This window comes from Harmonia axyridis, chromosome 7 (assembly GCF_914767665.1).
Source record: "Harmonia axyridis chromosome 7, icHarAxyr1.1, whole genome shotgun sequence".
NCBI classification, from domain to species: domain Eukaryota; kingdom Metazoa; phylum Arthropoda; class Insecta; order Coleoptera; family Coccinellidae; genus Harmonia; species Harmonia axyridis.
The window spans coordinates 16880540-16897140 of record NC_059507.1 but is presented as its reverse complement, the minus strand read 5'-3'; the positions used below and the strand labels follow the sequence as shown (position 1 = coordinate 16897140).

The following is a 16601-nucleotide window of genomic DNA, read 5'->3' as shown; positions in this document are numbered from 1 at the left end:
TTGATTGAATTCAAACCGTTCTTTTTATGATTGGCCATCATTTCCAACATAGTTTTGATTGTGAAGCATGGTTTTTATTCGGTTCATTTATATAATATTTTCATTGTTTATACAAAACAATATAAAATAAAGTTATATCATAGGTAGTTATAAATCATTAAACTTGATTCTATACTCATCATGTCTGCGCCCGACAGAATCGATTTCGAACGACAATTACTCATCAAATATTCGAATTCAATTGCTTGATAATTTTTTTTTTCAAAATCCGAAGATCAAAGTCTTTGGAGAAAAATGATCGCATGCAGCTCTCCTGTAACAAGCAGAAAAACATGCTGCACTACACAATAACTCAAGTTCTATACAGGATGATTCCAAATAAGACTTGAACCGTGGAGAATAAGTTGGTATGACTCATTTGCGGTCGTTTGAGTCATATTTATTGATAACCCTCAATTTGAAGTTCTTTTGATTCTTAAAAGATTTTTTACCTTAGTTCATTTTTCGTCTTCATTTTCCACGTTGATCCCAATTCGATAATTATTTCGGTTTGAGGTTGAATAGTATGTTTGGCATGCAACTTTTGATTTGCCAGAAATATTTTAAAATCTGGCGAATTTACTTCTTTTTTTCTCAAGAGAAAGTTCCGAATTCACTAGTTTCGTGCAATCATAGGCAGGAAAATTATGAAGAATTTTCGGAAACAGATATGAAACTTCTTTTCTGGAAGTTTCGTTGATTGATAGGCGTGAAATCATTTTTCAATAGAATGAGTGTTCCGCATACTCTAGGCTCAACGTTGGTATATTTTGAACGAATTGCTTCCTTATCGAAGGATACATATGACAGAACATTTTTCGAGCCCAGTGAGAAGTATAGCTCCAACAACATCGGATGTTTACGTTTGAGACAGATTTAAATAATTGCTATTTGAAAGTACCTCTCAGGTTTAAGATAATTTGAAATCATACTTTATACGTTTCATTTAAGTTATTAAGAAAATTTGTACCACTCATAAAATTTTTCATGTATCTCTGTTCCCTCAAGCAGAATTCCAAGTTCTCTAAAAGAAAGCATTTATCACAACGACTACCTATGGAAAAGTACTATTAGTTTTGATAAATTCTTCAAGTATGACTGCTAGGTTCATAATCGAAAGGATCACTATCCAATTCTCATGATGTCGATTCAATGTACCGGGTTTGTATAAGCTTCAAATCGTATGGTTTTTAGATGTATATTTCAGAAAAATGGAATATCCGATTTACGAGCTCTATAAGAACAAATAAAAAATGATTTCTATCGACGTCGGTCCTATATACCGGGTTTGTATAAGCAGTGCGGAGTGTGAGGTTTAAGTTTATATACAATCTACAGCGTTGTCATATTTAGGGTCTGGAGTAGTCGATCGAATATATCAATTATATACAGCGTGTTACTCTCGATATAAGCGCCCTCGCACTGGCCGAACCCTGAAGTTTTCTGTATATATTATGATGTTTCACCGATTTTTCACACCCGGCTGAAAATTTATCCCTGGCATCCCCGAACGTCCCTGATCAAGAATATATGGTTAAACGCTACCAGACCCGGAGTCGGGTCTGACAACGTCAGCTTTGGACTGAAAAGTCGGTAGAGTATATCGATTCGGGTCTGTATAAGCGGTCAAACAAATCTATATATATATATATATATATATATATATATATATATATATATATATGATATATATATATATATATATATATATATATATATATATATATATATATATATATATATATATATATATATATATATATATTTATATATGATATATATATATATATATATATATGATAATAATAATAATAATAATAATAATAAGTTTATTCATCCATTAAGACACCATACAAAAGGTATATAGGATAAGTCAACATGAAAAAAAAAAAAAATTACATAGAAGCTTAAATCAAAATATCAACACAATATTCCCCAACTGAATAATAACATTTTTTCAACAAAATTTCCTTTACTTCAAGTTTGAATTTACGTAAGTCCAGTGATTTCACAGAAGATGGTAAGTGATTGAATAACTTTATGCTCTGATAAAGTGGAGAGCATTCAAATTTATGAGTTCGGTGCTTAGGCACTAAAAGAATCTGTGAATTCCTGGTCTTGTATTCATGGTTGCTGGATAGTCTTGTCCAGTTTTTTTCATTTTCTTTTGCATACACAAGACATTTCAAAATATAAATGCAAGGTAAGGGCAATAACCTATTTGCATTAAATACTGGCCGACAACTTGTTCGAGAACTCAAATTAAATATTTTTCTTATTATTCTTTTCTGTGCGATAAAGATTCTTGAGATATCTACACAGCTGCCCCACAAAATAATATTGTATGTTAAATGGCAATAAACCAGGCTATAATAAATGTCTAATAGTGAACCAACAGGAAGTACATTTTTAACTCTTAGTATTGCAAAAAAAGTGGTGTTGAGTTTTTTGCAGAGATAATCAACATGGGTAGTCCAACTTAGATTTCGGTCTATATAGACACCCAGGAATTTGGTACATTCACTTGGAACAATGATGTCCTCCATATAACGAATTCTCAAATTACCCCTCTCGAAATTTTTCAGGCCGAAGTAAACACATACCGTCTTATCTACATTCAACATCAACCTATTCGAGTGACACCAATTCACAAATTGTGTTACAAGGGTCTCACAAGCTACTTGTAATTCCCCACAGCTCCGGGCCGAAATGACAACCGAAGTGTCATCCGCAAACAGTGTCAGCAACAGGCACGTTAAATGATGAGGCAAATCATTAATAAATAATAGAAACATTAACGGTCCCAGCACGGAGCCCTGGGGAACGCCAAGATCTACACCATACTCTTCCGAAAAACGATCATTCACTCTAACCGACATGGTTCGCTCCTCAAGAAAACTTCTAAGCCATTCCAAAAATATCCCCCTGAATCCTAAACTATAACATTTGTCTAGAATGAACTGGAAGGAAAGTGTGTCGAAAGCACAGGAGAGATCAAAAAATAAACCCGCTACACAAAAGTTGTTATCCAGACACTCGTAAACAGATTCTACAAACGAAAGTGCAGCTGTCTGGGTTGACCGACCAGTACGAAAACCATGCTGAGCCGAATTGAGCAATTTGAATTTATCCAAATAATCCATTATTCTAGTGAGGACAATCTTCTCGAAAACCTTGGAGAATACACTAAGTAGAGATATAGGCCGGTAATTTGTTATCTCATTCACGTCACCCTTTTTGTAAATGGGAACAACTATTGATTTTTTCAAAATTTTAGGAAATTTACCTGTACTGATGGAAAGGTTTATTAAGTGAGCAAAGTGTTCACAAACAACGTCAGCAACTGATTTCAAAATTTGAACCGAAATGCAATCAACACCAGTGCTTTTTTTATTTTTTAACTTTTTTATTGTTTCCGACACCTCATGCTTAGAAACGGGATAGAAAAAGAAATTGTTGCATAATAATGGTGAAGTAGTGCAAGAAACAGATAGATCACTATCATAACATGAATTTAACTTATATCTTGCTACTGAAGAGAAATAACGACCGAATATATCAACCAACTCAATTGGATCGTCATGTGTTATTCCATTGATATTAATACAAATAGGATTACTATTTTTTATGCCTCTTGTTGTTAAAGTATTTACCAAGCTCCAAACGGTTTTGGCTTTGTTGTCTGATCTTTCAATCATCGAACAATGAAAACTGAGTTTGGTTGTTTTTATGAGCATGTTATGTTGTTTTTTTGCTCTTCTATATAATTCAAGAGTGTCTGGCGAACTTATATTCTTGTAAAGCCAGTATAAATTATCTAAATTCCGCTTGCTACTTTTAATTTCAGTGGTAACCCACTTTTTCCTATTATTGCCTGAATACTGTCGCATAAGAGGACAACACTGCTCCAAGTGATACTGCATTATGTTACTGAAGCTTTGAAAACACAGATCAACGTTGGGTTCCAAATAAAGTTCATCAAAACATTCAGCAGAAATACAGGACACCAAATCGGACAAGTTACTCTGACTGATATTACGTACCCACCTGAACTCTGGTGTTTGTTTTTTAAGGAAGCCAGAACTTAAATGTAGAAAGATGGCTCTATGATCACTAATATGCGCCTCGAATACTGTTGATTTACAATTTTTTAGTTCGGTATTGGTGATGACATAATCTACTTTTGAAACAGAAGTGTTCCCATTTATATTGGTGAATACTCTAGTAGCCACCATTGAAGTTACCCCTAGTCCGAAGCAGAGCAACAAATCAGTTAATTTCTTATTTTTACAATCCTGCCTGAAATAATCAATATTAAAATCTCCGCATAGAAAAATAAAATCTACAACATTGAAACAGGCCTGCAAGGCATAATGCAATTTATCAAAAAATAGATCAATATCCCCATTACAGGGTCTATATATGCTTAAGATACCCAACCGAGCATTCCGAAAAGATACCTCGATTCCACAAATCTCGATATGCATCTCCTCGGAGAACTCGGATAACAACAAATTTTTAAACATTAAACCTGCTTTACATAACAGCATAGAACCTCCATGCTCTCTGTAGGAACGGCAAAAAGAATCAGCCTGTATATAGCCCGGTATAACCATTGCACCAATACTATCCTTGTTGCACCAATGTTCCACTACACTAATAACATCAGGATTTTTTTCCTCGAATAGTATTTCCAGGTTTTCCAATTTATTGGAGATGCTCTGTACATTCAGCTGCATTAGTTTGAAGTCATCAGCAATTGAACGGTTTTGTACCAGGTTTAATTCTTGTTTTCTAGATTCATTTTTCTTCTGTGAAAAAAATGATGAACATTTACTTTGTTGGGCCAGTTTGAACCATCGAGTGCTTTTTTGTATTCTGAGCTGGGAACGAGTACTTTAAATGAAGAATAAGCGTCAGGAAAACGCGAAGACAGCTTTTCACATTTCACGACAGAGAAATTCTGCTTCAAAAATGTTTGCAATTCCTCAGCAGTGGTATCTGGTCTTAAATTAGATACATGTAAAGCTTTATAGCTCTCTACGCCCTCTATAGAAGACGAACCAGAATAACTGCCTACAACTAGAGTTTTTCGTCTTTTACGGTTTGTTTTTTTATTGTTGACTAATTTCCATTCTGTATCATCTTTATGCACTCGGTTTGGAACTTGAACATCTACTTTCTCAACCGAATTCAAATTTTCTGTCAGTTTTTGAATTTTTTGGGCGCCTATTATCGCCGACTTAACTTGCTCCTGCGTGAATTGATTCCGGTCATCATGTTTTCGTTCTGACGGAACACTTGTTGAAGGTCCCGCAAGCGCAACGTTCGGGGAGGAAGGTAGACACTTCGGATCACCAGTTGCAGTATTCGTTGATGGAACGATTGTATTCTTTGACATCCTCGTATTATCGATACTAACATATCGCTTATCAGTAGACAACTTTTTATTCAAGTTTCTTATCTCGATGTCTTTCGTTATGATATTGTTTTTCAATGTAGCGATCTTGAATTTCAGTAATGAATTATTTTCAACAAGGATATTATTTTTCGCTTCTAATTCATGGATGATCTTAAGAAGGAGATCTTGATGTGTGGAATCACCTGACACACTCCTAGAATCTATATCACTCAACGGTGAAATATCACCTGCATTTTTCTCGCTAATAAGATCCATTTCGCAACATTTTTTCATTTTCACGCCACAGCCAGCATGAAAAACTTTGTCGCAAGAATTACACTTCCAGCCAATTTTCACAATATTTTTTTTACAGTAACCGCATTGGGGAACAATTACTTGTAGAGAATCACGAACTTCTGCTTTACTCGTCGACATATTCGAACGGAATGATATATATATATATATATATATATATATATATATATATATATATATATATATATATATATATATATAATTCGTAAGAAAATTATTGATCGCAATATATCTAATAGATAAGAATGTTAGGATGTTTCGATCTAGGAAATTCAGTGATACACTTTTATATCATCCAAGCTTTCGGTAAGACTTCTTACATTTCTCAAGGATCTGCAATATACAGGATGAGTCTTTGACTTGTACATATATTTTAACCGAAGGTTCTTGAGGTCAAAAGAAACACTTTGTTCCTTTACCATTTTTTCCGATTCGGCCCGGTTACTAAGATATAGCCATTTTAAATTTTCAAAATGAGCTAATTCACCCCTGAAAACCGGAACACTGAAGTTTTCTCAAGCATAAGATATACCTCTTGAACCTTGGAAATAAGCTACTAAATTAGAAAAACCATCATAAACTCACGTTTAACATTCCATTTGTTGAACAAAGTAGTGTTTATAATCAAATAAATGAGTTATTCCAATTTCGTTGACGCTAAAGATTAAATATTCTTCTCTTGATTTCTATTTCATTTTCGATAATTATAACGAATTGAGCTCGCTACCACCCATATTAGCTCTGATACTCATATCCATTCATTCATTATATTTCATTTATATGATATCGTTGTTTATTTTTCGTGCAAGAATTAACCTTAAAATCTCAAATAAATAATATTCATCTATGAAAGATCTAACACAGACTATAGTAATCTGTGGTTTTAAGTTTGAATTTCAAATTTCGAGTGATGCCAAATATAAACACAGCAGTTCGGTTCGAATAATCTATGTTCTAACCTAAAATTTTCATTTACAGTTTACACTGTTATTGTTATAAGATATTTGTTATGAAATGAAGCATTTGATTTGTTCCATCTATCTCATAAAAATATTGAAATGCATCAATATTTTTGAAACCATCAGTATGAAAATATGGAAAATATTCTGGCTCTGTAATCAATGGAAAATGTTAGACTCCACTTGTAATCAAATTTGTTGTTAATGTGTACCTACATTATAGCCAACTTTACTACTTAATTCATCTTGATTTTGGCATTGAAAATAAATGAGAAGTATTCAATGTAAATATCCACAATAGAATATTTGGTTTCTTTCAACTCACCTAATTTGTTTTCACATTAAAACAATTATGGCCCTCTTGGAAGTATGTCAATCATAAGCTCTTAGGATGAATTTATGGAATAGCAAAAGAATAAAAGTATTCAATCTCAATCACATGAAAATTTGTCTAGTATGTACCTAGTCCTAGTGGTATGTTTCGATGTGAGTTTGAATGAGCCGAAGAAGAATACAGTATTGTTCGATAGCAGCAGTCTTTAGTGGGATATTGATTGTTGTCATTATAATGGGACTATTTTGTGAAAACTTTTTTAAACATGTGCTTTATAGGTGATCTGAACTTTTCAAAATAGAATGTTGATTTTAGTGAAGTATCTTCTTATTATCAGAGCTGTGCCAAAGCTCAGTGATTTTCAATCAAATCGAGGAGTTGAGGTGAGCTTATTCAAATAACTTCATTTTCAAACTAAGTTGGCTAGTACTTCAATTCTTAAATCTGAGACATGACTTCATTGTAAATATTCATTTCTGTGGTTTTTTTTTCCACAATAGAACAGAGTTGCATTCAGCCAAAGTACCCAATTTTTTGAATTTCACAGATAATTTTTTTTTTTAAGATCAAGTTATTCGAAAACGGCGCTTTGTACGAGAAAATATGAAGAATACTTTAATTTTTCAAATTAGCCAAATATTCTTCAATGAACGTTCAAATTACTATTAAGAGTTGGTTTCTTCGAATTTCTGGTATTTTTATGGTATGTTATGTTCATAACAAAGAAACAGAAGAATGTGTATGGAATCTGGTGTTCGGAGAAGATGTATCACATCAAAAAAAAGCTATATTTCAAAAATCATTTCCTTCGATACAACCATTTCCGAGATATAGCCGAAAATCACATTTTTTTAACGATTTTCAACAGCCTGTATCTTTTTAACCGGGCCGAATCGGAAAAAATGGTAAAGGAAAAAAGTGTTTCTTTTGATCTCAGGAATCTTGGGTTAAAATAAATGTACAAGTCAAAGACTCACCCTGTATATTAAATATAAACATTACAAATAGCAAGTTCACAAAACTAACGTACATATATTGTGGTTTTATTCCTTCCTGTTGATCTTATTTCAAAATATTCAAAAAACAAAATAGTTCAACCCAACTACTCTCTCACAGTAATAAAGATTAAACAAGTAACTAATATTATTGATAACACTCATATATTCTGTCAGACATCAACTCGTGTAAGGTAAACAAACCATGACACCATCCGTCAAAGAGAGATATAAATGACAAATGTTTGGTTCCACAGAATTATATTCACTTTCCCAATTTTGTCAGTTTGACTGACAATACTATGAATACAAAACAAGATACTAACAATCTTAATAACATCTCCTCCTACTTAATAGAATTATCAAAAAATTTCGCATCCACCATTTCGTAGTTTCAACACCTAAAAATAATAAACAAAATTAAGAAAGTGAATATAATTCTGTGGAACCAAACATTTGTCATTTATATCTCTCTTTGACGGATGGTGTCAGAAGATCATTGAGAATTCCATTAGATAGTTCTATGTATTGTGACTTGTCCATAATAACTGTTACGTTACCCTTGTCTGATTGTATTACCTGTAAGTCTGGATGTCCTTTGAGATCTTTGACTTACAGGTAATACAATCAGACAAGGGTAACGTAACAGTTATTATGGACAAGTCACAATACATAGAACTATCTAATGGAATTCTCAATCATCTTGACTATTACAGAAGACTACCTAGAGATCCAACAACTACAATACAAACTAAAGGTAACACATTGATTAAAAAATTGGTAACAAGTGGTCATATTATGCTACTATCGATTGGTCTAACAGTCTCCGTGTCCTGGGTTTTCAGTTGTCCTGCAATATATTTTTCCACCATTTCTTTTTCGTTACTATCCTTGACCTTCAAATTCTTGATTAAAATATTATTTTTCTTGATCCTATTCCCCTCTTTTTTAGCTTTATCTTCCAGGATTTTGATTCAACTTTCTAGCAATTCCCTTTCAGATTGCCATTTACTTTTTTTTTTCCTCACCTCTTGTTTTATATCATTTATTTCCGATTTCACTTCCTCAGTATTTGTGCTCATTTCTATTTTCATCTCTTCCATCATTCTCTTGAATAGTATTTCCAAACTATTGACATCCATTCCGTCGTCTTTCTTCATCTGTTTAACTTCAGGTGATTTCAATACTTTCTTTATCTTTCTCGACCAGTCTACCTCGTTCTCTTCAAACCGGTACCTTTTCCTGTCACTTCCGCTCATTAATGATCTCCGTTTATCGTTCCCGCTTCACAGCTGCCTAATCTTCTTGCGTCGGTACTCCGGTTATAGTCGGCTCCCCACTCAATTCAGGCTCCGACCCAGTATACCGCTGGCTCTTCAGTTACAGTTTACCGTTCTGATTCTGCTTCGGTTTATTTTGAACTGTTGAAACTTCCTTAACCTCACTTTTTATGTGGTGTCTCTTTACGAGTCTATTTCTCTATTATTTTAATCTTATGGAACACTCAACTAACACCTCTTATTTCCACTTTCCTTTCAATATATTGCGTTTTCTCTTCCAATTTCACCGAAAACCAATACCCTGTGACACGATCGTGTTAACCGATTACGTTTAAAAAAATTCTGAAAAAAATCTCAAAAGTAATTGCCTTGTTAAAATTCTTCATATACTGAATGTTCCTTTAAATTCTATCGCTGTCGTACCATTTTGACTAGTATTTCAACTGATTTTTTATATGTATATCCTCGCCATCGATGAATAATTTAATTGTTCCACAAAAAATGGAGGATAAATATTCGTTTGAAGAAAATCTAATCACCAAACTTCAACTGAAGAAAGACCAGTTAATATATTCCATAAATTATTGAAATCAATATCTTCAAAGTACTAATAATGGAATTTAGAAGAATATGTCTTTCTCAAATTTATAGTCATATATGATATGATGCATAAGTCCAAATTTAATTCACATCTAAAGTGAATTTGTTTTTTAGAAATATTCAGTATAGCTATAATAGACAAACTAAAAGAGACAGAATGAACAGACTTGCCTTTCAAATACCCATGGCTTATGTTACCACATAAGCAATTGTGATATCCTATCTAGGTGGAACCTTTTCGAGAAATCAGGTTATAAGTTTGAGAGTCTCTAATTTCCAAGGTTTATTGATACATGTTTCAGTTGAGCGGCAAATAATATTATGATAATATAACAGGGTATATATCGGGTGTCCCAAGGTGAGTGGCCTATTAGATTATTATGGAAACTATTGATGGTAAAGATTTCAAATTTTGTGGATAGATATTTGGCCATGTAAGGTACATTTTTGAAATAATTTCACATTTCCAGTGTTGCCGGATGTACGACAATTTGGCAACAACTTTGTTATTTTAAATGGGACATCAGGTATTTCTATTTTTTTATGATACTCCATAAAATATTGAATCTATTCACTCCTACTTTTCCATCCCTATCTTTAACGGTTTTTGAGTTATTAATTATTTTTCGAAATTTTAGATCAAATTGGCGTATTACAAAAATGACTCTAGTTCGCTCAATATTTGAGATTTAAGTAAGAAATTTTGCAAGTCGCTAGATATTGATCTGATCTGTGTCACTGCTTATGAATTATGGTTGTCAATAATACAGGACGGACCAAAAAAAATCATCATTTGCCAAGTTACAAAATTGTAAAAAAGTCTTTTTTTTTTCAAATTAGACACCTAGTATATTTTTCAATTTTTGGAATCAGTACAACACACTCTACAATTTTTCTATTCACGTCCCTATACCTATCTCAACTGGAGTCCGAGTTATATGCGTTATATGTGTATATCTTTCTTGAGCCATTATTTATAGAAAAACCTCGGAACAAAACACCTGTTAGTCAATAATTGTTTATTTTGACACTTATGGATTGAACTGATTCATTGATTTATCCATCTATGAACGACATAGAGAAAATAACAATACAAAAGAAATTAACTTATTGAATCAATGTGAAATCTAATAAACGCATATAACTCGGAATCCAGTTGAGATAGGTATAGGGACGTGAATAGAAAAATTGTAGAGTGTGTTGTACTGATTCCAAAAATTGAAAAATATACTAGGTGTCTAATTTGAAAAAATAGACTTTTCTACAATTTTGTAACTTGGAAAATGATGATTTTTTTTGGTCCGTCCTGTATTATTGACAACCATAATTCAAAAGCAGTGACACAGATCAGATCAATATCTAACGACTTGCGAAATTTCTGACTTAAATCTCAAATATTGAGCGAACTAGAGTCATTTTCATGATACGCCAATTTGATCTAAAATTTCGAAAAATAATTAATAACTCAAAAACCGTTGAAGATAGGGATGGAAAAGTAATAGTGAATAGATTTAATATTTTATGGAGTATCATAAAAAAATAGAAATACCTGATGTCCCATTTAAAATAACAAAGTTGTTGCCAAATTGTGGTACATCCGGCAACACTGGAAATGTGAAATTATTTCAAAAATGTACCTTACATGGCCAAATATCCATCCACAAAATTTGAAATCTTTACCATCAATAGTTTCCATAATAATCTAATAGGCCACTCACCTTGGGACACCCGATATATAGTTGAAATTATTTGTATGGAAGATTTCACAACAATTTGATTTATTCATTATGAATTCCATAGCACTGCACTTGAATTCTTCAAAAATGGATAGGTTGCTTATATTTTTGCACTCTTTGGTTATAACAGTGTATATTTTTACCTACTCAAAACACACTTGGAATTTTTGAATGTCATCTGATTAACTTTACTCTCTTTTCCAGTAATAAAGCCACTTCTGAAATATCTTTAAGAAGTTTTTCTATCTGTATAATACTGTTTCATAGTAACACAACTTTTACTCCAATCCAAGACTAAATTTATTATCATATTGTTTTGGTTCATTCATTCATGTACTCTTCTGGCACTATGGTTGATTAATGTTTATTCAAAGTTTACAATTTACGGATTATATATTACATCAGAAGATAGGATGAAGCTTTTGTTCTTTTTTGTAGTTCCATCTTCTGTCGCAATAGATTCAAATTCTCACGAATGAGAATGTAGTTTCATGGTTTGTGGAAAATGAACGAAAAATTCCTGAAATAAAGTAACATTCATCCAATTGAATCAATGATACAAACCCTTCAAACAAACCTTAACTGAGGAAAATGCATTCAGTGATATCAATATTCATTTCCAAATTTTGACAAATATCTATTGAATTTTCGATTGGCCGAAGACTTTGCATTTTATCTGACAGCATTTATTTAAATATTAAATTAAAACTTTGGAAACTGCAATTTTTCTCAAGACATCAGAAGTATATCAAAATGGAATATTTATTTAAATATTCTATTATAACATTTAAATATTCTATTATAACATTTAAATATTATATTATAACATGACACTGACAGACGAATTGTCCACAGAGATCACAGAAATAAGAGACTTGCAATGTCAAAATAATCCGATACACCCCCTATACTCGAGAACCGCGATGAGAATCGAAGGTTTGGAAGTTTTACTGGGGCCTCGGGAAGATTTCGAGGGGGGTCTTATTCTTGTCATTTTTGCTCTAGATGGTACCGTTTGGGCTTGATTTAACGTTTCAAACCCGCAAAAATATGACGATTGGCTGTATATTATAGCAATTTTGTTGGAATCAATTTTTTTGGATGCCGATAAAACTGCATAATCGTTAGAATACACAAGTTACCAATAATACCCATGTATGTGTTTCTTATTCGGACAAATTTTATCATTTTCATGTTGAACTTCAAGGATTGTGATTTCGGAAGGGTTTTAAAGTTTTTCAAAAATTTGTCATTCAGTTTGGTTTCATTGTGTGACTCATTCAAAATATCCGTTAGTTATTATGTTCATTATTCCTGAAAGTTTTGGTTGAATTGTCATTTTTCGTGCCGGCTGGACACAAGAGTGAAAATAATCCTAAGGTTACTTCTGACAAAATGTAAGGTTTCAAACTGTGTACATCATCATGGAAAAAAATACAGTGTGTTACATTTTGAAAAAAATCGAGGAAAAACAATTTTAAATTCTTCATATTTGGACATTGATAACGGATACCCTGTATAAAAGAGGTTGATCATTTACGAACGATGACTAGGCAAATTCTTGGGTTGAAAATTCTGATCAAATTTATATTTCTATCGCTTCTGGAAACCGGTAAAGGGCTTTTAACGAGCTACTGTATCGTCGAAATTTTGCAGTTTTTTCTGAATAAGATCCATACCGTTGGAAAAATATCCCTTATATTTTGCATCATGATAGGGGTATCGAAGAGTATTGAAAATATGCAAAAATGTAAGGGGTGTTTCATTTAAAAAATCACTGATTTGTTGAATCATTTTATTTGTAAACACCTTGATTTCAGAAAATATTTTCTCTAATTCTGTGGTTATTCCGTTCATTCTTCCACATCTTGTAGAACAAAATCGTGCGAGAATATATCAGAAACGCACAGTTTTCATAGTTATATTTTATTATTCTATGTTGGCACTCCGAACTTTCCGCCACGGCTTTATCTGTCAATTCATCAATTTGCCTTGAAGAAATCAGTTTTGCCAACCAACATTTTTCAATGCAAAAATCACTAAATTATATTTATGGAAATATTTCATTAATTTCAATGAAAATTCAATGAATTAGAGAAAATAATGTATAATACTCGTACAGAAGGCTCATTCTACCACTCGTTCATTCCAAAACTCGCCACTTCGTGGCTCGTTTTTGAATTTTGAACTCGTGGAAGAATATCAATGCCTTCTGCACTTGTATTATAAATAACTATTCCAGAGATGCAGAATTGAAAGTACAAAGGGAATGCTTTTCAACTAAATTTTTAAAACGTCTGGTTTGACAGCTATGGAAGCCTAACGCACTATTGCAGGACCCTGTATATATGTTCGGATAGGTTTACGCGGTGGGAAATATTTGAACTTTGTGTGTTCCGGATTGGACCGCGTCAAATATTTTGTCGTGTTCTACGTTTGGAGCCATTCTCAAGAACCGTTGACTTTAAGCCTGGGTCTCAATCTGCCTACTCCTTAGATATCATCAACAACAGTATTCTCGTTTTTTGGATATCTTCTGTCCTCCTGAATGTTAACCACGAGATATCTTGTATTTATAGTAGAAGGGGTGGGGGGCTCCGATGTCGGTTAATGGCTTTGTGAACTTGTTGAATGTTGCAGCCATTCTGTTGTAGGGCGGTTTGGAGGATGTTGATTTCATTTTGGAATGTGTACACTATCTGTCAGTTTTGTGTGAATTTGCATTCAGGTAGCGGTTTGTGTGGGTTGGTTTTCTGTAAATCGTGTGTGTAGAGGAATCGATGGATTTGCTATGAGGACATCTAGAAAAGGGAGTGAGTCGTTGGTTTTAACTTCTATTGTGAATTTGTTATAGCTATTCATATTATTCAGATGATCAAAGAAGTCTTGGAGAGTTTCGGGTCCATGTGGCCATATGACGAAGACATCGTCCACATATCGAAGCCAGCAAGTAGGCTCTAGGTGAAACGTTTCGATGGCGTTGGTTTGAACCATCGCGCATCCTGTCGACCTATATTTGTTGCCTATAGATTACTGTCACTCCCATGTTTATACATATTCAAATGTCTCATATACGCTAAGGATAATGGAGACTAATTGGAAAAAACTAGCTAGTTTGCATGATCATGGAACCTGCAATTCACAGGTGCTTATGGTTCCTGAACATCGGACTCATAGTATTGAACATTCTCCACTTTATCTGGACATTTGATTGTTCAACCATTTGCCCTCCCATTTGTTATCTTTGAACAAACAATCATTCAAAAATGTAATTGAGGAGTTATTGCTGCAAAAGTGTTTCTATTCGGTTAGGGAATTTCTCTCTGATTCGTTGATCCTCCAATGGAATAGTACCTTTATGTTGTGAATAATAGAATGGTTGAATAAATTGTAATATTTCTTTGACTTATCCTATACAAATTGTTGAGAGTCCTGCAGGATCAATAAATTATTATTATTATCATATGAAATTCACCAGAAATTAATACTTACCAGAACGGATATTATCACGTCTGCTATTTGATCGACAATTTACAAAAATTGTTTAAGTTTTTTTCTCATTTCAGACTATGAATGCTTGTTTATCTTGCGAAGTTTGCGGTGGTTACCGTCTCCTTCCTTGCACAGTCTGTAACGGAAGCAAGAAATCCGTCCACCGGAACCATTTCACTGCCGAATTCGTGGCCCTTAAATGCATGAATTGTGATGAAGTGGGCTTAGTGAGATGTACAGCCTGCTGCTGACAGTTCAGGAAATTCATTCCCAAGATAAATCAAGAGCAATATCATCATTTTATTATTCACTGAGTTTATTTATAATGAATTTTTAGTATTTGTGTCATATAGTTGTATATGTAATGTTTTTTTATATTTCGCATTAAATTTTAATTTCGTTGATATTTTTTTCGCAAATATGTTATTTCAATTGTTCCAACACTCATATAAAACCTTCCATTTAGAAGTTGAATGTGTGAACCTGTTAGTCTCCTTCTTTCGAAAACCCTGTTGGAAAATAAATGTGTTTTCAGCAATGTGCACAAGGCCGTCGCTAGGGGATAGGCAGGATAGGCTGTCGCCTAGGGGGCCAAAAGTCAAGGGTGGCATGTCAAGCTTGATCAACAAAATCAACTTTGAGCAATTGATAAGTGTCAAACGACACGATTTTTTGGAAAATGAAAGAAAACTCTTTATTCCTTGCCAAGTTTTCTTTCAATCTTCAAAAGATCTCATCATCTGTTTAAAGTTATATTTCATTTTGTTATTTAGTTAGTTGTATTTCATTTCGAGAATCCTGGATTGATCGAGAATAATTTTTGTTTACAGTTGATAATTTTTAGCAGCCCAGCAGAGAGATAACAAGTCTTAAACAACACATTGTCACACATTAGCATTCCGATATCATAAAATAACCGATTATTTGATCGGAAGAACTAGATAAAAGGCTCACAGAAAGAAATTTATAGAAATGGAACTGAAATGAACTGCCATTGAAACCAGTGAAGCAAGGCTTCTACTGAGAATAGAGAAGCTTCAGAAAACGAATCAAAGCCTCAAAAATGAGAATCAAATACTCAAAAGAAGTGAAGAAATGCCAAAGAGGAACTAAAAGAAAAATAATATTTTGTTATACGGACTGAAAAACTCAAAAGAAATTTCAGTTTTCTCTGTTACCAAAAAACTTAGAGAACTCTTAGATTTCGATATTATGGAAAGAGATTTGAATAACCTGTACCGCCCGAATAAATCCGAAAAGTCTCCTGTTAAGATCAAATTCATATTATTATTATTATTATTATTACAAGGTAAAGAGTTGAGGCCAAGCCTATAAACTCACAAAAAATTAAATATATGAAAAAATACACCGAAACTTAAAAAAAATGCATTACATTACATAAAGTTATTCACAGCTCCACAAGTAGCACTCACTCGCGACGAAACCAGGT

The 16601-nt window shown here is 33.1% G+C and overlaps 1 protein-coding gene across 3 annotated transcripts in view; it reads left to right on the top strand.

The window, feature by feature from the left end:
- The window catches only part of LOC123685478 (glutaredoxin domain-containing cysteine-rich protein CG31559-like), a 149965-nt gene extending 134408 nt beyond the window's left edge, over positions 1-15557 (top strand). For all 3 annotated transcript variants that reach the window (XM_045625182.1, XM_045625181.1, XM_045625180.1), the window contains one exon: positions 15226-15557. In XM_045625182.1, the coding sequence (XP_045481138.1) occupies positions 15226-15402 (177 nt within the window). In that variant the 3' untranslated portion in view covers positions 15403-15557. The remainder of the gene's footprint in view (positions 1-15225) is intronic.
- Positions 15558-16601: the final 1044 nt, after the last annotated feature.